A 24919-nucleotide genomic window follows, 5' to 3' on the forward strand; every position below is an offset into this window, starting at 1 on the left:
AATATCGGCAAAGATGACAGACTTCATCCCTCTACCCATACTACTTTGAGAGAGAGAGAGAGAGAGAGAGAGAGAGAGAGAGAGAGAGAGGGAGAGAGAGAGAGAGGGGGAGAGAGAGAGAGAGGGAGAGGAAGAGAGGGAGGGAGGGAGAGAGAGAGTCAGAGAAAAAAATTAACCTTCTTAGGGAGAAGTAGTTTTCCCAACATCTGCTTGAAGATTCAATTACCCGACAATCATCACGAATTACCCACCAATCACTGCGAGTCAAAGAATTCAACATGGCGGACTGGAACTGCATTCAAACAGCGTACACAGATCACGATAGGTAGGTTTACAAACACACTATCAAAATCTGTTGACAAAAATACTAGGAATGGCCCCAAAACTTTCCAAAGACCCAACTATCGTGAATGGTGGTTGCACCACAGTTATACATCGCCTAATACATACGTCAAGACTGTTTCTGTCTGTTGATAATAATCCGAGTGAATGAGTTGTTCACAGTGGTTCATATCTCTTCTCAGCATCTGCCCCGATAGGATCACACTCTCACTCAGTCTTTCAGGGGGCCAAATCCTTCCACGGACGGCCTTGGCACAGATGGAATACAGATGATGCCTCGTTCAAGTGGGAAACGACGACAATTGGGCCATAATGGTTCGTTAGAACCGTCCAATCTGACTGGGAACGAGACGCCGGTGTAATATAATTTTCCATCAACGTTCTTTTCATTCTCCGTCGTTCCCATCTTTAGCGGATTCAATTTTCCGCATCGATCAACTGATCTTCCTTCCTCCTCGGAAGGTACAGACAAGCTGTTACAGGGTCTTAACTCAAATCGGGAGTTCAAGTGCATACAAACTACACGGGGTTCTGCTCACAGGGGGTCATTGACCCGTACATTGGTTTTGACTATTTTCCTGACGAGAAATATTCAGTTCAGTTTAGGTGATACAAAAAATAAATATCTAAAGATTTATCGTAATAGATATGCCTTGCTAGAGCCAGGGTGATATTTGCTTTTTTTTCTCCTACAATGAATTGTAAACACTAATATTCGTCCAGAAAATATTGTTTTTAAAATACGATAAATGAAATGAAATATTTCTGAAATTCCGTAGTACTATTGCAGCTTCATTTTTCCATAAAGCTCATAATGTGTATTACGTTACTGGGTTTTTCTGTCCGATTTGCCCTTTATTGGATGCAAAACAGCTGATAACATGGGAATTACGTTCATTCGGCAAAACGTAATTATCAGTCCTGTACAAAAGCGCAGTTTCATGAGCTTTCTAATGATCCACTGCCTTGCTGTCAACTAGCGGCCCAGAAAATGTTGAAATATACCACTCAATAGTTACTTCACTGTAAAAGACCAATTAATATAGCTTCCACTAATGAGAAAAACATCTTCAGTTTTTCCGCCTGATTGGATATCTGATTTTTCCTAAACGATTTGCTATTTAGCGAGAGATTCATAATTGTCATTAACCATGAGTTGCAACGATTCCTGGATCTAAGGGTCTTAAAGTATTACGGCGAGAGTCCTTGAAATTGGATAAGACCCCTCTCATCAGATATACCGCAAATTGATTGTATGCTTGTACGACTTGCAGTCTTCAAATGTCTGCTAAAGCAGTACTTGATATGTCTCAAGACGTTATAAACTGCGTACACATAGAACAGGTGCGCTTATAATGACATACATCAATATGTTTTCTCTTTTACACTGTCGTTACCATAGGAAAAAGAGCTTTAAGGAAAAATAAACGTGCACGGAGTTTTAGAAATATTCTGACATTGCTCCCATCTTTATAATTATTTTGTAAACCATATTTTCTGGACGAGTGTTTGTGTTAGATTTTCTTAAGGCCTTTGTTATTTGAAATGGGGTAGGCAGTCAGAAGTGATTCTCTTTTGGAAAGATGGGAGGGAACCAGAGAGTTAAATGTAAGCTGTGGGGGCGTTAGGTTTGCAGTCTATAGAGCCTTTCCACTCACTTTCCATATCAATGAAGCCGGAAGGTGCTGACCACCATGTTGCTGACCCTATTTGCATTCCATTAGACCGTAGCTAAAGCGTACAAAGTTTGTTGTGTTTTGTGGCAAGTTTTTAGACATCCTTTTGGTATTCTCCCTCTTGAGCTATAAATATTCCAAAGTGGTTATTAGAGAGCTTGAGTTATGAATCACTGAATTGTTCAATGATACTTTTCGATCATTTTTTTTAAACTTGACAGTCTACGTTTGGACGTATTAGATCGTGATAGATATGTGATGTATGCATAATACTTTTATAAAAGAGTTACAAAGTTTTATCCGGATCCGGATCTCAATCGATTTTATAATTCGTGAATTTTGCGCTATGTATTTTTGATAGCCTTGAAAGCAGGCTTCTAGGCTAAGCCTTTTTTAGGCTTATTATATGTTGTTTCCTGATTGGATATCAGTTCTGATTGTACAGGATTTCTGACTGCCTTGTATGGAGGCTAGTAAAAACTTTCTGGGGTGTGTTACGTATTGGCTGTACCTGTATACCAACGCTAAGAATCGCTTCACTGAACCTCAACGATCAGCACTTAGTGTCACTAATGAGATAGGCGTAGATGTTCATTACAACCGCAACTAATTATACCTTAAGGGGTAGCGAAACGCGATGGCTTAATCTATTTAGCAATTAGGAACACACGCTGACACGCACGTTATCTTGGTCTCATTTCACTAGTGACCCGGGGCATGCCTAAAACGTACCTGCACTGGTAATCAAGGAGAGTTAAATCGTTCGAAAGTATGCTATTCACAACGGCAAGATTGTTAGAATACTTTGAATGTCGGTCCTGATTTGAAAGTTGATTGAGTTTTCTACATTACGGTACTCACCCCGTACTGAGCTGCGCTTTCAGGTCCAACTGTTCCAAGACCGTTAAAACGCCGAGTCACTTGATATGGCTCCCTCTTCCACGGGCTAATGTAATTTGCGATATTGGAAAATTAAATTGGGACGGAAGACGGTTGGCAGGGCTTTGGGGACGAGTAGGTGTGAGGAACAATACACTTTAACCAGCACTGTGGAAAATTTATTCATGATTGGCTTAATGTTAAATGGATTAATGCTCGGTGATGAAGAAAGTTTTCAATTTGTCGCTGAGTTGCTATATTAGGAATCAATGGGTGAAAACGGCGTGTTCATATGGCAGTTGCGTGACTGTGGACTGGGATTTGCCACGATTTTAAGATGTGTGACTGTGGACTGGGATTTGCCACGATTTTAAGATGTGTGGGGCTTTGAGACTACAGCTAGGGCACATGTGTACATGTTACTTAAGATAATTTCCGGTACAGGTACAGCAGGTTAGGTGCAGGTCTAGACATGTGCCCGAATAAGTTTGGCGGAGAAAGTTTAACAAGAAGCCATCTGTCTTTTAAGTGGCAAATTGTTGTGTTTCTTGTTGGATAACATATTATAATCTCATGCAATGGAGTGTTTTCAGGTTTTCCTTATTTTCAAGTGAAAAATTGTCATCTCTAGTCTAAAGAAATGGTATGCACTAGTGTTTGGACTTATTCAGGTACAGATACACCAAACGTTCAGGCCCGGACATGTCGTTTTTAACAATTACAAATTACACAGAACTAGCTAAAGTGCTTGTAAGCTTTACGAATTTTTTTCTTTTTAGCAAATGTGATCATTATAATCACAGTCACTATTATATGATCTAACATTTTATTGCCATCCCTTGTCAAGAAAAACAAGAACAGCTAAAAAAACGTAACGATTTTTTCCTACCAACAAATCTGCTTGGTATTTTGGCGAGAAGCCGAACAAACCCCCGTATAAATAGAGTTCCAAAGTTGGGTGTGTTCCACTCCGCCAGCGTCTAGCGTTAAGCACCCACCTGGCGTTATCAACTCTCTGAATACTTCCCTAATGGAGCAGCATTATGATCGAGTGATTTTCCACGCCGCTCGTTCAATAATGTCGGCACATTCATGTAAGCCCTCCCAGAGGATCGCCCCTCCTCACGCGGACGGGGTTTCAGTACCGCGGACAGAGACGTTATGTTAGAAATCACTGAGGAAGGCACGACCTCAGCCTACCTCATCAAACACGGAATACTCCATTAAAAGAGCGGTGCAATCAGGTCGCCGTTAAGTGAGAGGTGCTGTGCGCCCACACGCACGTTTATTGGAGTTGTCTGTCGGGTAACTGCCGCTTGAACTTCCTGGGTTGGAAAAAAGGGTCTCGTTTGTGGGGTACTCAATGTGCGCGAGAATCTCAAGTGTTTTCTGTCAAGGCCTCAAACATTTTGTAATGTTAAAGTCAAAACGGGTAGGTTTACACTCAAAAGCGTTTTTTCAACTGTTTGTTTCTTTCCCACGGCTGTCGTTTGACGAAGTAGTGAGATTTTTACGAATGTTTCACAAGTGTTATGGTGGGGTTTGTGATGAATCGATGCACACTCTTTGTTTCTCGGGTGCGGTTATAAAGAGTTATTTTTTGCATAGTTTCTGATGTATTTCACATTGGCGCAGAGTCTTGTTTACCTCAATTTCAAATCCCAACGTCATGATACAACGGAAAACTTGTCAGACTTATATACAGTGTCTGTGCTTCGTTCAAGCAGCCTGACAAAGTCCCGTAGCAGAAAGTAATACTTTCTCTAATCAAGCTTGCTTAAAACTATTAGACAGCGTTTCTTCAATTTTTCAGCAATGTTTTTGTATTGTTTGTTGTTAATGTTTCCTGGCATTTGATGCCACCTAAAAGAGTGATCTAGTCCCATACAGAGCTCCTTTTAATTGTTGAAGTATCGACTTCAATTGTCTTTGGAGACAGAGCGTCTTCGGTCCATAGTATCTAATTTCAGGGTGGCGCCAAGACAATCTACGCCTAAAGGTTAGAAAAGCCTGAGACGATGTTGCGTCTTTGATTTGTTCCTGGATGTCTGGAAGAAGTAGAGGAGGTTATATCCCTTAATCAAGTACACTTGGTGTTATTGACAACTTTGGAGAAACGTACCCAAATAGGCCGTTCTTATTCTGGGCCGGTTATCGATAGACTTTTTCGTTTGTCAAAATCGGTAAAACAGCTTATTTTCCGAGAGTTAATTCTGTGTTTAGTGTGGTTGGGAACTGATGTGCTCGAAGTACGGCCTTTTTGAAACATGGCACCTCCTCCGCTTTACATCCAATCTGAGAAGGCGTCCCTGACCGGATCTAGATTCTAATTTTCTGCGTTCTTAGGCCAATACATTTGTAGCGCATTACTAAAGAGAGACTGTATAATAACAGATAGAAGCCCTTAACATAAGTCAATACGCCATTCTGTTCATATCCCGGTAGTTATTGTTTTTATAATAGACGAGTATAGTTGTGTTGTTTACTTTGCTATTGTTGGCATACATATTGTTGTGTTCAAAAATTCGTATTTTCCTAGACCGATCGTAGAGTGGAACTCGTTGCAACCAAGTACCGCGGAAGCATCCTCATTAGACAACTTTAACTGTAGAGTATTGCTTCATGTACAAATAATGTCGACAAGTGAGAAAATTGGTGTAGCCCAAGGGCACAGCATTAGAACTTGCTAGGGATTCGAACCCAGAACCTTTAGAGTAAAGAACCCTAACCACTATGCACAATGCCACAATTATCGTCCCAGTAAAAAAAAAACGGGAAAAACATCTGGAGTTAATCACAAAAAGAGTTTATGTCATTGTAAGAGTTTTTACGAGTCTTGAAGAACGCGGAATGGAAAGGCTCTTATGCCCTGCTTAAAATGGGTAAAAGACCGACGTAAAATAAAGAACAGTAAACCACAGTTAAACGAGTGCGTGCTTCAACATATGTGTTTATTGAAATTCCCCGTACGTTAATGGTAGATAATGCAGAGGTCAATCCTGAGATACAAAGGCTAGGTCCCAACTGAGCCTCCAGCGTAAATGCATATTTATATAGACCGAAAAATAACAATAAAGGCACGTTAATAGCTCGGCAGATGTATTATTGGTAATTCGCCTGGTGAATTCATGGTGTAGAGGCCCGTCAAACGTGTGTTGTGCACATTTACGAGTTGACGATGATAATTGGTGCGGCTTCCCGTCATATCCACGGCCTGTCGTCAACCTGTCAGTCTGTCAGCAAGTTCGGCACGTCTCAAACTGTCGATGACTCCTCCTAGCAGTACTGTTTTCCTGCAATGATGTTTTTGTGTTCTGTATCCAACGAGGATCCTATTTTCTATATCTAATTAGGTTCTTCTTTTCTATGTACAATGAGGTTCTTGTTTGCTTGTTTTTAAAATATCCAATGACGTTTTTGATTCCTATATCCAATGATGTTTTTGTTTCCTATATGCAATGATGTTCTTGTTGCCTATATCCAATGGTGTTCTTGTTTATGATATCCAATGATTTTCTTGTTTCCTATATCCAGTGATGTTCTTGTTTCCTATATCCAACGATGTTTTTGTTTCCTATATCCAATGATGTTCTTGTTTCCTGTATCCAATGGTGTTCTTGATTTCTACATCCAATGAGGTTCTTGTTTTCTTGATATCCAATAATGAGGTCCCTTCCATGTCCCCAAAAAGATTCCTTTCAAAGACATAACACAAAAGGCACGCATGTTTTCGACGCATCTATTTCTATTTCCACCGTGTTGAGTCTAAGAACTCCATTAGATTTCCTTGACATGTCACATCGATCTTTCTGTCCGATCCCTTTTACAGAAATGGAACCTTTCATCGATATTGACTAGTGTTTTGGCACTCCTGTGCTCCCTGGGCTTAGGGTAAAAGTGACCTTTGACACCTTAGGCGACCTTTGTCCCGACATGGCGACCTTGGCGTCAGGTGGCTGCTAAATTCTTATAAAAGCCTTCCGTTGTCATGGCGACCACGCATCCAGCCGAATAACTGCTTAGCGTATATCAGTCATCCTGTGGCATGTGGGGAGTTACGGACTTGTGGTTGGTTCTATCGTATATGTCATTGAGATGAGATCTGTTTTAACGACAACTGAGTTGCCCCTATCGTTCCATTTTCGTTCCTGACGCAGTTTTGATTTGAGATTTGTAAGGAAGGACAGACCAGGATATGACGAGAAAGTGTTGCTGCAATATTTTGATATTATGTCGTTCTGAATTTTTGTCTGCGAATTATTTTCGTATCCAAATCATTTCTCAAAATTATACGTTGTCATCTTATTCAATATTCACCCCTCGTAATCTCTCCTAATCCAGTATTAAGATGGATCAGGATATGTCAGTGACTAAATGATTTTCTGCATAGCGAGATCACTAAACATCAGACGACACGTTCATAAAGGGTATAAATTTTACCCGAGAGACCCATATAAGCAGCAGAAACACCATAAGTTTTTTTTATTCTGTGAAATGACTTAATTTCATATTCTAGCTGCATTTTTAACATCTGGCTAATAAAAAAGATATGTTGCCATAAATGGTATTACATTTCTTGGTCCATCAGGATCTGTGTTCAACGTCCGACGACACAAGCGAACAATTCTGCTAAAACCACTGATTACTCACTGAGTTGTGAATAATATTTCGCTCATGCGGCAAGTTTCTGTTTACGATGTTGATAAAGCCGCATCATTGAATGGGGACTACCCGTAATTTCGTGATACCTTTATTTATTTATTTCGATTTTAATACCACATTTGTGGAAGGATTGACATAACAGGTGACACCTTTTCAAGATGTCATCCCAGACCGGACTGTAAGATTTGGACCATCGCACACCGAGGCATGCCCCTACTCTTTTTCGAAAGGTGTGGTGGTTTTTTTAACGTGCGCGGGGTGTGGCTCTCCCCAAACACGGGTTAACGTCCTATCCGAGGGACGTCCCTAACCCTAGATGAGCTAGGTACTCATTTACACCTGAGTGAAGTAAGGAAAGTCGTGCAAAGTGCTTTTCCAAGGGCACAACGTCGGGGCGCAAGTTCGGACATGTCTCTGGGCACAACCTGGGATTAGATCCCGGGTCCCATTGTTTGACAGCCACGCGCTCTACACTTGCGCCCCACGACGCTTTAAAGCTTCCCAGACATGTTCGGCTTTTATTACAGTTTAATTCACGTGTATTAGAACACGTTTTATGAGCGTAAATGGTGTGACCAAAAGATGACCGATAAGCGTGTTTTACGGAATTGTTCGTAAAATCTCGCGAGATTTTATCGTTAGTGAAAACCACACACCATTTGGCTTTACGTTTTACGCTCAGCCTTATGAAGGGTTCAAAATCCTTTTAAAGTTTAGGCAACCTGAGTCGAAAGCTAGGTTACCCATCACAAAATGACTGCCTTCATTTCTGCCTATGACTGTGTACTAAACGAAACAGGTACATGTAATGATCTAGAGGCTTTAGATACAGGGTTGGTCCTGTAGTGAACTAGCCTGGTATCTGTCCAGATATCCATCCTATTCTAGCTCCGGATCACGAAATATCCACTTCCAAAAGTCCAAAGTCAGGCCGTTTGGATAGAGGCTATTCAATTTGTATTGCCTAATCATCGAGTTCTGACGTAGATAAATAGATGAATATCTTATGCTTTATTCTATCTGAAAAACGTTAATATATGCAAGAATAAAAACGCTCGAGATGTTGGCTATGGCTTACAGCGTATGTGCATTTGCTTGGTAAACCGTAGTAGAGAACGCTGCACACAGAATTAGACGTAGAGATCAGCACAGTTCCTGTCAGCCTGCCCAGAAAATCCCGCACTAACGGTTTCTCTTCGCGACAGTAAAAGTCAGAAACACTTGAGGTTGAACAGCCGGATATCATTACTACGATAAACACCGCCAACAAGTATTGGCACTAAAACGTGCCGTTATCGCTTCAGCAATCAGCACTTCAGCACCGCGGGCATACCCGGGCGGAGGGATATCGATTACAGCAGTCACGGTGAGCAAAGGTGACGTATCGAGAGCAGGGCCCGTAAGGCCCTGAATGGAAACACCAGAAGATGAGTTCTGATAAAGGTAAAAGGGAACGGGGAAAACTGATTGAAGATGGATTGATGTGGAGGAAACTGTGCAAGATGAAAACGGGAAGCAATCAAAGTAAGAGGATTTCTCAAATAGGGGAAGATGGTGGTTTGTGGAGAGAAGCTATGGAACAAAACGGTAGGCGGTATAGAGATAGAATTCTGAGTGGGCATGTATCTAAACTAATTTGACTTCTGTGACCACTGAATTAACATGGGTTGAACAAAAAATAAGGGAAATGGACATGTAGTCGTCTTTATGGAGACAAAAAGACGGCTGGATAATCCGTGCGTGCGGACACCCTATATACAGACACGCCTACTCACTGTACTTGAAGGAAAGGCTTTCCTGACCCTAGTGACTATTGACAGAGTATTCATTCCCGGGCTGTCTACACCGCCAAATGAGTTAACACTTGTTGAACCCGCAGTTCGTATGCCACAGCAATCATTTTGTCGAGGAATCCGGAATCAAATCTTCTGCTAACGACACACCCGAGGACCATATACTCCCTAAGTCTTTAAATGAATTATTTACCATAGCAGAAACTTTCCATTGCAATCTGGTTGGAGATTTCTCCTCTGCGTACTTGTAACACTCTGAGGAGATTAACGATTGACCGAATTTGCGTGGCGACGAGATGTCGCGGTGAAACAATTTTGGGGAAACCATCCCGGTATTTGACGTCAAACAGGGAGTCTAAGCCACCTATTTCTTGATAGAATATGTCAGTATACGGATGAGACATTTTTCTGTTGGCCTGGGTTCAAGAAATCACGAAAATATCAAAGCTGCTGTGAGAAAATAGTGTACTGCATGTTCTAGTATAAAAGAAATCATCAACGGTGTTTCTGTAAAGAGCCACTAAGTATTCCATTAAGTTGAAGGAACAAGCAACATAATCCAAGTCGTTAAGGCACGTACGTAAATAATAGATAGTGTAATTGTCATTTAAGTTTCACATTGAAAACGCCCTCGTTACAATGCTCATATCTAATGGTTATGGCTTTATGAAACTGTCTAGTCTAAATATGACAATTACACATATTCATTGCGTGCCATTAAGATTCATAGCCGTAGCCTTTTGTATATTTGTTAAACCAGTATAATGGAGACCACATAAAGGAAATGGACCTCCATTTACCTGTACAATTTCCCTTATTATAATCACAACGACGAAGGAGGGGGATTACATGCTGCATACGTTTTATCTATCAAACGCTGATGATTTTTCATAACGATGTACAGTTCTGACGAGTCATTATCATGGAAAAGAATATCTTACAGTTATAACGTTTTCATTGAAATGCTACAACTAATCACTACTAATATTATCAATCTTACCGTTGATGGGTTATTTCAAATATTGGGAAAGAATGCTTACTGTAAGCTATAAGAGCTGCCAATAAACAACAATGTAATATGTGGACCACATTCAGACGTATTTTGACAATCATCTGATGGTATTTTGCTTTAGATGACTGTTAAGCTAGCTTTTTTTATTTTTCTATTCCGCATTTCGAATTCACCCAGTCTAGCGTTGCTTTGATTGATGTTGGGTCAGTAATCTTGTCAGAAGCCTGACGGAATTTACAGCTGCAGACATCTCCTGGCAAGGCAGTCGCCAGTGCGAGGCACATTACTGTGAAACGCACCAAACACAATGAAGGTCAAGGGAATCTGGCCATAACTGAGGGCTATCATTTAAGTTTTGTGTGGTGATTCAACTACGGGGTGAGCGAAGTGACCATTACATCAATGGTGGTATTTGGCCGCAATACCGCAAAGCAAGTCTGGGACGCCACGTCAATGTCTGGCATAGAAGCATGTGTTTTTACAGTTTTGAATCTCAGTCAGAACTTCGATATCTAATGCCCTTATTTTGCACCTAGGTAGAAGATATTTTGCATGTGTAAATGGTAAATAGATGTTCTGAAATGTCATTTTTGTGTGGAACAATCTTCTATTTGAATGTGAAGATTGATTTGTATAAGGAATGTACATTTATCTAAAAAAATCGGGATAATACAATTTAATGTATCTAATATATATTCGTGAATAGATTAATATATAAACACGTTTAATTAGAATGAAGTAGGCTTTCATTCAGGTCAAATGCTAAAACAACACACCAAATTCCTTCACCTTGCAGATATCCACCTTGTCTCGTGTATGTGCCTTTGATGTTGACATTGAGATTGATCTAAAGGAATGTTGAGCAGATTTTGAACCAGGCTTGTGGCCAAATGTTCCAAAAATTGATGTCTGGACGGTTGGAAACCGAATGAGGCGAGGCGGAATGAAACTGCGGCAACCTGCCAAATGAGTATAGGAGCACATCAGTTTGTAAAGATCTACTTTGACTGCCTTCTTCTTCTTCTTCTTGCAGTACCAATAGGGCCACCAGGGGGCATTATAGTATCACCACCGTTGGTGAACTTGAATAGCACTACAAGTTATAGGATCTTGGATCTTGGATGTATCACGAACACCTGCAAACTTTTGTAATTAAGAAATAAATGAATACAGATATCAGTAAACCATACCAACATAGTGATCATGGCGTTGTTGTGGTCGTGGTTTTGGTAGAATGTCCCAACAACAATTTCCCGGCCTAATGTAGTGGGTTTTGTTTCGTACACAATGACCCTTATCATACTGTCTATTCAAAATGTTGAAGACCATTTCTAAGACGTTTGTTTTGTTATTTGCCTTTGGTGGTATGAGAAATAAAACCCAAACTTCCCTTTCTGCACTAAAATATCGATGTTGATAAAACTTTCTTCAAACGAAAAGATTTATACTTGATATGTTACATGAGGACTCAACCCTTTTTGTGCCCAAGTAACCTTGGAAAATTCGACCCAAGCGGCCAACAAAGCAGTGCGAGGCTCCACTGCATTAAATTCGACACCTATCGACTTTTGCGTTATATGCAGTACTATAATGTGTGTCAGGTTGCTTCTCCAGCGAAATCGGAGTGCTTCAATTCGCAGACTTGTCAATATTGAGTTAAGAGAAAGAGGGTCTTATATCGACGCAGTTTTGTTGTTTGACATCTAATATGGAACGGTTGAGCAGAACATTAGTTTTTCATCAGTAAACTACTGTACGGTATTGCATACAAAATTTTATTGAGTTGATCTATGTAAAAATGTGTCTTCCAAAAAGACGAGGTGTTTGTATTATGATGTCTTTTTGTATGTAGATTGTCATGGCTGTTTTACATGTTGCATGCTGCTCTCGTCGTCTTACTGTGTGGTTCTTGCCATTACAAATCTGAACTAGCAGTATAGACGGCAAATGTATACATCTGATTCGTTGCAATACCTGGGTATATGAATATGTCACCTGGAATTAGTTTTTAAGAGTTCTCGCCACGTGAATTATTTTAGGACCTGTCACTTGCATATCCATCCGCCAATACGTTTGTTCCATGACAAATCAGATTTGAGGGTTATATACCGAAAATACTCGCGAAATGACAGCCATGGTCCTTTCATTTCACGTCTTTATTTTTGGAACAATTTTCACGGACACTGCTACAGGTTTGAATCGCACTATTTTTTGTCGATTCTGTCTGTCTATGGTTTTGATACAGGACACAATATGGCTGTCAGCATGTAACTTTGAGATATCACAGAGTGATGGAAGGTCGATAAGACTTTTGGTATAGTCCGAGATGTAGTCTTTCATGTAAAACAAGTAGAACAAACTGGTGTATTACGCCGAATGGTGGTTATACCGGCTATATAGATACAGATACAGATACAGAAGCTGAGTAAATTGCGATATCGACATTGAAATGCACCGCGTTGTCCACAGCAGCGCCTAACCGTTATCTAGCCTTGCGTCTCCTTTAACATCTTCACCGGTCGTGGTAATGACAGCAAGTGCTGACATTTAAGATGATTGCCCCGGAACCGTCACGGTCGGGGGAGACATTTCCTGCTGAAGGTCGTACAAGAAACACATTAAAGGCTGATTCTTGCAGAGAACATTAACGGACCGTACCATTTCGGCCCCCTTTCCAGTAGACGGCGATCGCTTAGTAACCGTTGAGTGACCATAATTCGATTTGTGTGACTCTTGATTTTATTACTGGGATATGAAGTTTGATTTAAAAGCTAAGACAAAAAAAAATTAAAAAATGTTTTAATCTATGAAATTCGTTGAGTGATTTATACAATTTTCGCTCATCGGTAACTAATCGGAGGCAGCCTCTAGTGGAAAGAGGGCGTTAAAAACAATGGGGTTGAAGAGTAGATGACAGTTTTTTTAATCTAACGGTAATAGTAAAAACCAAAACTAGGAACAATGTTGTTATATATAGATAAAAAAAACACACAGCACAGACATGTACACACACACACACACACACACGGGCACATACAGAAACAGACACACACACACAGACACACACACACACACATATGGTACACGGTGTCACACACAAATTGTGACTCCTCAAAATCGTGACCCCTGGTATGGCATATGGCTATATAGATGGTTCAGGATGTGTCGTTAATTATAGAGATACTTTCGTCATTTGCAAATGACTTTTAGTTTCGACGTTCAGACCTTTCTGTTGATCCGTCGGCAGCTCGGCCGGTGTGGAAACGATTGATCCTCCGCTGGCCAAGAGGGCGATGAGATACTTCAGACGAACGGTAACCTTTCCACCGCCGTCTACTCTCGGTGGTCTGTGGCATTTACTGTAAGAAAACCTTAAACCTTTGGGTCTTAAATCAGGCAGTTTGAGCGTCAACCTCATCAAGTGTTGTTCTTTCCTTCCGAAGGCTGTAGCTGAAAAATTGAGATTGGGGGAAGAAAATGGATCAGATCTTAATACAGTACCGAGAAGGGCTGATGATAAAAAAATCAGAAAGGTGCCGAGAAAGGCAATACTAGCAGCAAATAAATCATCAACATCTTTCGAACCTTGCGAACGATGTACATGTAAGCCCATGCACCATACTATTGAGCTCCACAGCAGTCAGGTCAAGACAAAGCCTTTATTTGTTCTCCATCAGATATTATGATAGCTAGCTGCCATCAGCCATAAAACTAACAATAACAACAGAACGACAGAACATGACATTGTACAAAACAGGAATGGCATTTCTACTTCGCAAAATACAAATTACGTTCCAGAAATGGTGCCCTGAGTTTTTCTAAACGTCTTGACCCCTAAACAACGCCCTAATCCTCTCAGACGTATCGATTCCTCCATCCTGACAGGACATAGAGAGTTTTTCTGCGCAAGTTCGATAGGGTTATAAATCTTGCTCTTACTCTCGCAAAAATCAATGGCGGAGGCATGACAAAAACCCGGCTTTTATCGGCTGCAATGAATTGACTTAACGAATTGTGCCACTTATCTTGGATTTTCTTTACCTGCTATTTATCAGCATTCTTGCTATTCATGTAAGGAAGTTGGCAGGGAAATGCGGATTGTTAACATTGATTTGATCATTTTCATGTACATGACAAACCATTGAGTAAGTTACTGTACTTTTAGATACCTCAAGACTTAATGTCACCATATCACAACATGATTTTCAAATTGATAACTTTCTATGTGTACAAGCCTTTTAGTCTACCTCTTAGAACAATAAAATAAACCCATAACATTGGATCTAACAGTGTTTGGAAAACACTGTTTTCTGGTCGTCGTGCGATTGTGATGCCGCAAAATTTTAAAGCCCGCTGTGACAGAACCAACGGCAGACAACGCTCTAAGATAGTATTTTCCGTATTAAACAAGACGAATTTCGAATTCTTCAGGGCATATGCACGACTATCCAAAGAATGCATCCAGTTTGGGATCGTATGACGATCACGAGTACGACGTATGTGACCGAGCCCTAAGACCGAATTCGTAAACTTCCGCTAGTAGAGTTTTCCATTAAAGATCAGCTAGTGTTCGTCTTCTTAATACAGGTCAACACATGTGTTTGTCAGGCAACGGTTGGCACATCTGGGTCAGTAGTACTGACATGTCCTGACATCTGCCGTTGGTCAACCCAAGTACAAGAAAGCCGGCTATTTCTGACATGTTTTGTGTTACAAAGATCACGTTCGGAGGGTTGGTCGGCTTTATTAGGAACAGCTGGGCTTGGATGAAAAATACATCAACATATCACTTCACATAACATCAAGCCGACCAGTATTTAGAATATGCATCAGTAGAACTATCAGAGTACCATCATATCTGTAAGCCAATCTCAAATGGAAGAGGCATTTATAACAGGTGACAAAGATGATGTTGAGTTCTAGAAACCTCTGCTGACATGTGTCATTCCCAACCAGTATATCTGTTGCAGTATATGATACCTGTGAGTTGGATGGAAGAAATACCCCGTAGATTCTTAACAATGAAACCATGATAACAATGAATATTGGATTCAACACCAAAATAGAACAGCAGCGACATCTGTCGTGCACCAATAACATTGCAGGTCACTGTTTTCAAGTGTTTTTGCATGATCCCAATTGACGCTGTATTTGGGTAACATTGTGACACAAAGAAAAAGGAAAATGCATGTATTGACATATCTAAACATATGCTACAAAACAGCCATCTTTTGGGTTATGAGGCGTGAAAATAGAAGCCGACATAATAGACCATGCACTATGAAGACTCCATCTTTTCCATTTATAGTAGCACTTAATGCCCAACAACGCTAGACTGAGCAAAAGCGACTCCTATGGAATTCTGTTGGTGCTGCAGTGGGCTCAAGGGTACTTAGCTATTTTCGTATTACGTTTTGTTTTGGACGTGATGCGATCTTTTTTTTCCTACAGAGGCGACCAGTAAGGCTGACAGAATCATCACCATGCTGCCCTCCAGTCCTCACGTACAGGAAGTGTACTGTGGAGAACACGGCATACTCAGGTCTGTACACTCAACTTCTTTTATGTCAGTTGTTTCATTAAGGCTTAGTGTAGGGAAGTCTCGTGCTGTGAAAGTCGTGCGAAGAGCCTTTCAGCAAGTCAAACCACATGTGCTTCATTTGTAAAGGATGTGACAAATACTAAGATAGTGATTACGTTAGGCTATGCAGTGATTGATACAAGTAATAGGGACAGAAATAGACGGTTCTTAATGTTTAATGAGCTCTAGATGTCATTCATGCGACAATGTAACTTACCACATGGATTATGTAGCCAGAGAATGTATATCTAAACATAACTCGATACATTTAGGTGCCACACTGCTATCTATGTTTGTCAGTTCGTTACTGAATCGTTCTACCTTGAAGCGAGGCGCAGCTTAATTAGACTCCAGTTCCTGTGTTTTTACTTGAGTACTAGCAAGTACTTGAAAATTAGAGTAGTGGGTGCGATACGTTGTATAGTGACTACTACTGTCATTATTAGAATCTACGTTCTGCTCTGAAAATGTAAACATTAAGTTTTTCTTGATCATTCCATTTGCCTAAACATTTCTGTTCGACGTTTCCTTGAACGTCCAGCTAACAACAACTTTCAGACATATATGACATGCTATCGATTCTTACGTGTATCCTTAGTTCAACATCTGTTCGTCATGCATTGAGACTAGTTGTGCCAAAGTAGCTCTGTGGGACTTGTTGTCTTTCCTGCTTGACAGCAAGTGGTGCATTCAGTATCTTTCCCCGTCATAGAACCAACAAGTTACTGTCCAATCTACTGCCCTCCATTGCTCAATGGTTTGCGCCCTTTAAACAACACCTTCACCATTCCTACGATAAGATTGCAGAACTCACAAAGAGTGATGAGAGACAAACCTATGTACAGTCCTAGCAGCCCACCTATGCTGCTCAACAGGGCCTCTATGGTAAAACTCGGTATGTCCATAATTTCCTGGTAGTTTAAGTCCTGATAGTACAAATGTAGACGAACCAGATTCTTTCGAATGGAGTCTATATTGGTTGGTAGATTCTTGGATCTACTCCGAGTGTGAATCTTCTCAAGCACGTACGCCGAATACGCATCAGACGGCCACGATGAAGAAGATACCCACACATCGTGCGACTCCTCGTAGCAGGGCTGGAAACAAGGGCAAACCAGTTTGTTGCTGTCATGTTCTTTACGTACCCTCTGTCGACAGCATTCTTGAGTTTCATTCAGGGTACTACAGATGGTTGAATTTATGGCTAAGAGTTCATCTGAACATCCACATTCTTCGATCAGAGCTTTCTGCAGACAAGACCGCTTACAAGTCTCATAAGTGTAGAGACCACCGTATAGCAGGGAGTTCTCTGTCGACAAAGAACAGTTGCCGTAAGGATGAGGCTGTCGATTGACCACTCTGCGTTTCAGTCCGATGAACGTGCTCTTTCCGGGCTCAGCGCTAAGAGCATCGACCTCAGGCAGAGGTGTTGATCCAGGAGTATGGACGGTTACCTTGACTCCAGGATCCTGCCCGAAGATGCCAATATATTCCTTACTTCCTACATTAAGCGTGAGTTTCAAACCGTAACCAGCGCCGACCTTTGTCGTTTCCAGAACATTGTCTGGGTCATGATTGAAGGTGAAACAGTTCCCGTATTTAGAGTTTTGAGAAACTTTGAAGTCATCCAGCGAGCACTTTTTCTTGTCGAACGTGCATTGTAGAATAAAGTCCTCCTTTTGGTGACCAATTTCTGCGATTTCGTCTTTTGATGCCGTTGAAATGTCAGTGATATCAGAGAAGTCATCGGTTTGTGAATTTTGTATGAAGCCGAACCAGTCGTCGTCGTTTGCTACAGTTGCTAGTCCGGAGTCAATACAACCGACATCACACATTTCTACGGGACAAAACTCTCTTGGCCGTTTGGGATCATTGGTGAAGCACCATGGAACTTTTGCTAAAGAACCTGGTATATTTCGACAATAGTTCTCGACCAGTCCAGCATTTGGAAAGAGTGCCGGTGTCGTGCAGTGCACATGTGGATCATGAGAGTCCCATTTTTGACAGTTCCGTCCGCTGTTTGTAACATTCTGGAAACCCCTGTAGTTCAACCCTGTTCCAACAATACATTCCTTCTCCCAACACTTGATAGCAGACGGAGGGAACGAATCTGCCCCGACATTCGACAGGATTTCACAATTGTAGCGTTTACAACCAATGATCTCAAGGCGGAGGTTGGGGTCGTTGTTCCACGTTTTGGGGTGTAAGCGGACGTACCGCGTTGCAACTGCACGAGGAAGATACACGTGGTTGGGTGTTTCGCCGTCCACATTTCCCATGAAATGCATTTCTCTCAAGTCATCCTCATATGGTTCCCAGTCAAAGCGACGTGAACCGAACGTTAGCGTAAATGATGTAATATACTTGTCACCATGACCTTGCGTCACAATACCTGTTATCAGCATTTGCTGGATCAGATCTACTTCTATCCAGCCGTCATAAGATACCATTTTCCACGACGACATGCCATTCAGGCGTGCGTGAGCAGGTGCGTTTTCTACGCTGTTTGAAACTGATAGCACTGCATCGGCTGTTATCTGGTCAGGCGCTATCGTCCCAGCTTCCATTCCAAGTGGGTTATTACATCCTCTGAACATGTTCACATCTCTTGATCTGTAGAACAGCTCAGTAAAGGACACTAGAGTTTCAAACCTGCAGCAGTGGGCCACACGGGAAGCTTGTGGTCTGGGGATAGTGGGAATTGTTATCTCCTCAGTCCATCCAGATTCCTGGCGTTCCGTGCCCCCTGGGAACACTACCTCCACTTGATGTAGAGAGCAAAGAGTCAACCCAAGAAAAAGGCAAGCACCACGAGCGCCATTGATGGTGTCATACTTCTGGTCTGTCGTCACAAGCGTTTGTTGACAACACAGTGCCTTGTAGGATTTCAGACGACCTGGGCGATGGAAAGGTATAATCCTGTTGTAGCACATGTCTCCGACAGAGCATCCGCAAGTTTCGTTCAGTAAGGCAACTTTGTCTGGGGCTGAAAACCATGCTAGGTCCTCTGGATACTTGCTTCGACGAATGCCGACCTTATGTGCCGCTTCAAGTTGCACGATTGTACATAACTGCATGCCAAGTTCACGACAGGCCTTTGATGCTATTTGATGGCTTATATGTCTTTCATCGGTGGGCCTAAATAGTTTGTCACAGCAGTAAGCCGCTCTGCCAGCTTGCAAAGTTTCCTCGAAGACCATTCGTCCACTCTCAATGTTCATTTGTCGTTTCTGATCAGCAAACCACCCCGAATCAGACGAGAGTCGACTATCTAACTTCATTAGGCTGATGTCGTCCGTTGTACACAAGTCCTTTCCTCTCTCGTTGCAGTACTGCTTGGCAAAGAAATGTTGATAGAAGGTTCTACTGGTGGGGAATGTGTTGTCGTCTTCCCCTTCGTTGATTGGGCATCGCGGTATGTCGACACATGGACTAGTTACTGCATTGTTGCCGGTCCCGTTTTGGTGAGATTCAGGGCACACTAACTGTACCACTTCCGAATCAGGGGAGACTCGACAAAAGTTCTCTTGCCGGCAATTTCCCCTGTAGCTTTGCGGGCAGCTCCAATTTCCACAAGTTCCGTTAGATGACGAATTCATCCTTCCACGATATGCTGTAGTATTTGAGTAACATTCTGTGCCACTACACTGAAGATCATCCACGTCATACAAATCCGTAGCGCGTGGATTAACGTTGCAATCAGCGAAATCGCAACCAAGGAACTCGGCACGAAAATGAAATCTATTGTAGGAACTATGAATCGCAAAGAAGGGTAAAATAGCAATACGCCTAGCTGCAGTGGCCTTTGGAAGATGCTGTATGTTATAATAATCGTCATCTACTATCCCACAAAAGTGAATGTCCCCTCCATATTCATCGATATATCGCGTCCACGAAGTTTCGTTTTGTCCATACTCCAACATGTATCCATCCATTCCTGAGCTGTGTGAGTCTAGCTGAATGATGACCCCTGTCAGAATGACGGATCTTTCAAAGTCTACCTCAAAGCGTGGGTTAAGATCAGTCTCACGTGGTTGCCAGTAGGACAAAGCGTTCAGTCGACCATGGTGCGGGTATCCCTTGCCAAAGAAAATATCGGAAGAAGACGCCCGGATTTGTCGATCCCATGTCTTTCCACTTTCCATGCCTATTGGATTACTGCAACTGGAGACCTTGGAAGTACAGCCCGACTGGACGCACACCTGTGGTGAGCAGCAGAACACACCTGCCTCATGTAGCTGCGTTGCGACCGGAAGAATATCCTTGTAGCATGTAGTACTCGAGTCGTCATGACAAGATCCGTCAAGCCGTATCTGTGTAGCGGGTTGTAAGGGTGAGACGAACCAGCCCCATTTGTCAAAACGGACACCGTCTTTGTACAAATGAAGAAGCTGCGAGGCGGTGCAAGGTTTTGCCCTCCTTAAACCTGTCACGGCGTTACATGCTTCTTCTAGGGCTTCGTTTGGTGGTACAGTCGTGATGCTACCAGTGCCATTGATGTTGCTGATTGTGCCAACACTGGCAGTCATGGCAATGATTATTGGGCAGCAGAAAGCGTGAGACTGGTTGACCTGGTCGGCAGGCTTGATTGGGAACCTGTAACATAAGTGTAATCAATTAAGGCTTTACACGGAGCAACAGAACTGCCTTCATCATCATCATCATCAGCATCAGCATCAGCACCAGCATCATCATCATCATCATCATCATCATCATCATCATCATCATCATCATCATCATCATCATCATCATCATCATCATCATCATCATCATCATCTTCATCTTCATCTTCATCTTCATCTTCATCTTCTTCATCATCACTCTCTTCAATTAGCTGTATTATGTGACATAAACCAATTATTTTCTTCTTTTTTCACCTTGTCAACCCCTAGCAACTGGGTATCACTGAAGGGGTTATCAATTGTCTATTTTCAATAACGAGAAAGCTGGAGGATTCACATAGTTTCTTAGGCACAATTTAAGAGGTCATAAGACAACCATTGCCCTAAAGCAAAATGTAAATCACAAACCTTCCAGCAATACAGTCTGTACATGCCCCGCCATCCTTCTCACAAGAACCTGTCTGGATGGCCAAACTCTTATGGCTGAAAAATGCCCAGTCTGTGAATGCAGGCAGGTGCTCGTTCCTGGCTTCTATCTTGAGCTGAGACGATGTGCAAAGCTGCATCGACCTCTCCCTATACATGATAAGTGTTTAGTTAACTTCCATAGTAACATTGTTATTGTCCATTTGCGGCAAAGTGGTATATTAGCGGGCAGTTCTCGTTCAGCATGGTGCATAAGATAGTTCCATGATCGGCTCATCAAGTTTCTCAAAATGCTTAACAAAACGCTGTACACTGTGGCAGTTAAGAAGTAGCAGGTTTTACATTGTTACTTATGAATACGCAGAAATGTTTGTTTAACACACAATTTTTTGTGGTGCATCTGCTTTCTGGAACAGCCAGAGGTAATCATGCGCATGCGTATTGGTGACCAAGAGACCAAAATGGCCGCCGTTTTTCAGTCTGGGTGACAACCGACATGCAACTGAAAGTATCGACATGTCAAAATCAATCTAACGCATAGGGTAATGGTAATAAGAATGAATGAATCGGAGGGACAAAAACTTTCCTGACCTGCAGACGATCTCAGCTTGAACGTAGTCGCCCTGTGACTCGAAGATGTAGATGTTGCTCCTGAGGCCCACTTGACCCTCCTCGCGATTGCCAATAACGCCATGTCCTGGGTTAGTCGGACTAGGTATGAAACTTGCTATCCCTACTGCTGTGTCTCGGCTGAGCATGACCAAGGCTTGGTGGCGGGTTCCAAGTACTTTGGATGCACGGAGTCTATCATGGCGAAATAATTAACACATAGTGCATGGAGGACAAGATAAATGGATGTAGGATCTTATGCCAAAAATAATTACTCAAGCAACTGGATAAAATTTTGAAACAGACGTTTCAGACAGCATCCACTGTCTTTCGTCAGTGACTAACGATCGGACTGAGAACACCTGGTTTTATACCAAAACTCTGAATAGGTATGTTAATGAGGTTAAGACAATCTAGGATGTCTTGAAGTAGTCTTTGAAAGAAGATTAATTCAAGAGAAAGTTTTGTGCCAATAGTTCAATTAGCTACTGTTGATTTTAGTACAGTAACTAAATGTTGTTCGTCCGGGGGTGGTGGGTGGTGGGCAGAACATTACCCCAAGTGCCTGAAAGTTCAACGCGTAGACCCCCTTTGCTTGCGAGGATCTTATGCATGAGTATATTCACTTAAGACCTAGTGTTGGGTCATCTACGGTACGCGGCAAACTGTGGCCATGAAAGCCAAAACATGAAGGTCTTGTGAAGGATAGCACATCAACTGAACGGGCGTGTCTTTCAAACTGACGATGTCCTAAAAATTAATTGGCACTCTGTTAAATATATGTATATATATATATATATATATATATATATATATATATATACATATATATATATATATATCATAACAGTACTAGCCAATAGTCGTGCATAATTCACATCTGACACTACATTTGTATCATACATGTAGACTCCATTTCATTTGATTAAGATAGCATTTTCTTGAATGTCAATTTTAGAAACGAAATGTATCTAATATACTTCACATCATAGGAAAACAAAGACTATCGAGTGACTGAGTGTGACATTTTATTTCTTACCTATTGTTGTTGCAGACAGTCACGGAAGGAAAGGTGAGCTTGCTGTTCTCCACCACCTTGATCTCCACGACAACGGGGTAGTCAAAGTACGTCTTGATCATGACGGTAGCCTGGTACAGGAACACCGTCAGACACATCAACAGGATCATGACCCACAGGAACCTGGAATGTAAGCGTGAATGATTGGTTTTTCATGGTGTCAATTGGAGTACAGCACCGTTTATTGTTTGGAAGTATCTCTAATACAAGAATGCTCACTAGTTTGCTTGTTCCCTGGGGTGATACGAATGTTTTGGTCTGAGTAGGCAGGGAATTCGAGTAAGAAATGGCGTTTCTTCACCGAGAATACTTTGACATTGTGGTCTTTGAGGATGGAAAATCGTCAATCTGTGGACGCCTAAGGCAAGATCCAACCATAGACTCATAACTGTGAGTCTGTTACTCACTGTTTTGCGCGACCCTCTTCTCTAATACCCACAACAATAGCAAGTGTTTTGCAATGACGTGGACACGTAGAATTTTTACAGTGTGCAGATCAGCCTAAGTATATGAGCATGAAAGAAAAACGAACTTTCCAGTCTTGCTGTCTGCATCCACAACTCTACTCACACCATGGGCTGTCGTCGTGGAGCAGAACTGTTTGGTCATTTCCTGAAGAGTGCAGAGATGATAACACTCATAGTAATCTACCTGTCTGTTCATCATGTATCTGTAGACCAATTTGTATTCACCGATCATAAACATCTTTATCTTTATTAGAAATTGCAACAATACAATACTCAGTGAATACTCAGTGATGATGAATACTCAGTCGAACGCCGGGCAGACAAGCTGATTTTGCGGACCACTCAACATTACAATTACATCGAATAACAATAAGACACTTTGGCAATTCATAGCATAATACAATATAAAACAATGCATGATACAATCATAAACATCGCATTTTAGCAACTCGGTACAATGAAAGATACAGTGCAATGCACGGTAGGGACAATAACTAATTGCAATATAGATATATACATTGTGTATGTATGTATGTAGCAGAACTGCCAAGCAATGTAGATAATGTCTTACAAATCACTGAACACACCGGCCTACTCAATGTATGGAATCTCGCTAGCAATCTTGACAGCTTCTAGACACTGTGTTAGATCTAACTCTATCCAGGTTCAATGTGTATGGTATTGTACAAATTATGTTCCTACCTTGATGTCAGTCTTGGCACGCTCCTTTACCATCTTCTCCTGGGCTCTCAGACAAACAGCAGCCTCCTTAGCGACATGCTGTTTGACGCGGATGTCAATCATCTTGAGAATACGCACATCCAACTCCTCCGTCTTGTCGCGTTCCTTTTGTGTTGTTTCATGGTTCTTCTCCTGGTTGCTTGTCATCATTGAAAGGGTTGACGTCTGGTCTGGTCTGTTTCCTTTCTACCTCAATGCGATGTTAGGGCTAATACCCAGGATATAGAATTTAGAACTATTTGTAGATTTGACAATAACTGCAGAAATACTGTTAGATTTGAACACTACATGCATTAAGAGTAAGTTACATCAATGCCATTCTAGAAGAAGTAGCAGGAATTGAAGTGGCAAAGAAGAGGATTGTTACATACAGCCATTCGATGAACGTCTTGAAAACAATGTGATAGCAATGACCTGTGCAACGTTTCATTAGAGTGAGGAAGAGTGGATGGCTAATGGTTGTGATTGAATTCATTGCGTGCATCAAAGAGCAAATAGCTACATAAATGTATTGATCCTCTTTAAGTTCATCATCATTGCACCCTATAGACGGAGGGCACTATCATCAGTTGGATAATATCGTTATACCCATTCCGACCTATTACCAACCCATTAGTGTATTAATATTTGAGAAGGGCTCACAAAGAGTGCAACTCGAGTATCGTGCAAAACGTGAAATGGGCATCTGTATGAATTGTAAGAGGTACTAATGATTTTCGTTCGTCCTTACTCTTTCTTGTATGTAGATACGTATAAAGGATAGCCTGGAGGAATTATTGAAACCATTGTTGCTCACACTTCTTTTTATCATCAATACTAAAATACTCATGGAGCAAAAATTTACCCTCTTCTTGATGGAAGGCCACTCAATTATGCAGCAAAAAAGCGATGGGTTAATCTTTTTAACGTCAGTGTTAATAGATAAAAGACGTCATCTTACGAAATGTACTTCCTTACAATATATCTCATAGACAAACAAAATTGCCTTTTCAGTCAAAATCTCAACCACTTCAGGTAACTTATGGGATTCA

The 24919-nt window shown here is 41.5% G+C and overlaps 1 protein-coding gene and 1 long non-coding RNA gene across 2 annotated transcripts; one reads left to right on the forward strand and one right to left on the reverse strand.

Annotated features, from left to right (window-relative positions):
- The first annotated feature begins 266 nt into the window (after window positions 1-266).
- On the forward strand, window positions 267-22761 carry LOC136446284 (uncharacterized). The gene is made up of 3 exons (XR_010757547.1): window positions 267-325; window positions 15816-15906; window positions 22657-22761. It is a non-coding gene; the product is annotated as an uncharacterized lncRNA (long non-coding RNA).
- LOC136446283 (uncharacterized) lies at window positions 16106-24344 on the reverse strand. The gene is made up of 6 exons (XM_066444623.1): window positions 23850-24344; window positions 23213-23292; window positions 22642-22803; window positions 21585-21797; window positions 20976-21143; window positions 16106-20541 (listed from the first exon to the last, which is right to left on the reverse strand). The coding sequence occupies exons 1-6, from the start codon at window positions 24036-24038 to the stop codon at window positions 16680-16682; spliced, it is 4674 nt and encodes a 1557-aa protein (XP_066300720.1). The 5' UTR covers window positions 24039-24344; the 3' UTR covers window positions 16106-16679.
- Between the last annotated feature and the right edge of the window lie 575 nt (window positions 24345-24919).

The sequence above is a fragment of the Branchiostoma lanceolatum genome, chromosome 12 (assembly GCF_035083965.1).
Source record: "Branchiostoma lanceolatum isolate klBraLanc5 chromosome 12, klBraLanc5.hap2, whole genome shotgun sequence".
NCBI classification, from domain to species: domain Eukaryota; kingdom Metazoa; phylum Chordata; class Leptocardii; order Amphioxiformes; family Branchiostomatidae; genus Branchiostoma; species Branchiostoma lanceolatum.

Bases quoted from the DNA above. Each gene is read 5' to 3' on its own strand.
- LOC136446283 (XM_066444623.1), bottom strand. From the start codon at position 24,038: ATGATGACAAGCAACCAGGAGAAGAACCATGAAACAACACAAAAGGAA. The intron at 21,144-21,584 runs GTCAGGAAAGTT...TATCATGTATAG, and splicing joins CAAGCTGAGATCGTCTGCAG to GGAGAGGTCGATGCAGCTTT. The intron at 20,542-20,975 runs GTTTGTGATTTA...CTTATGTTACAG, and splicing joins ACAGACTGTATTGCTGGAAG to GTTCCCAATCAAGCCTGCCG.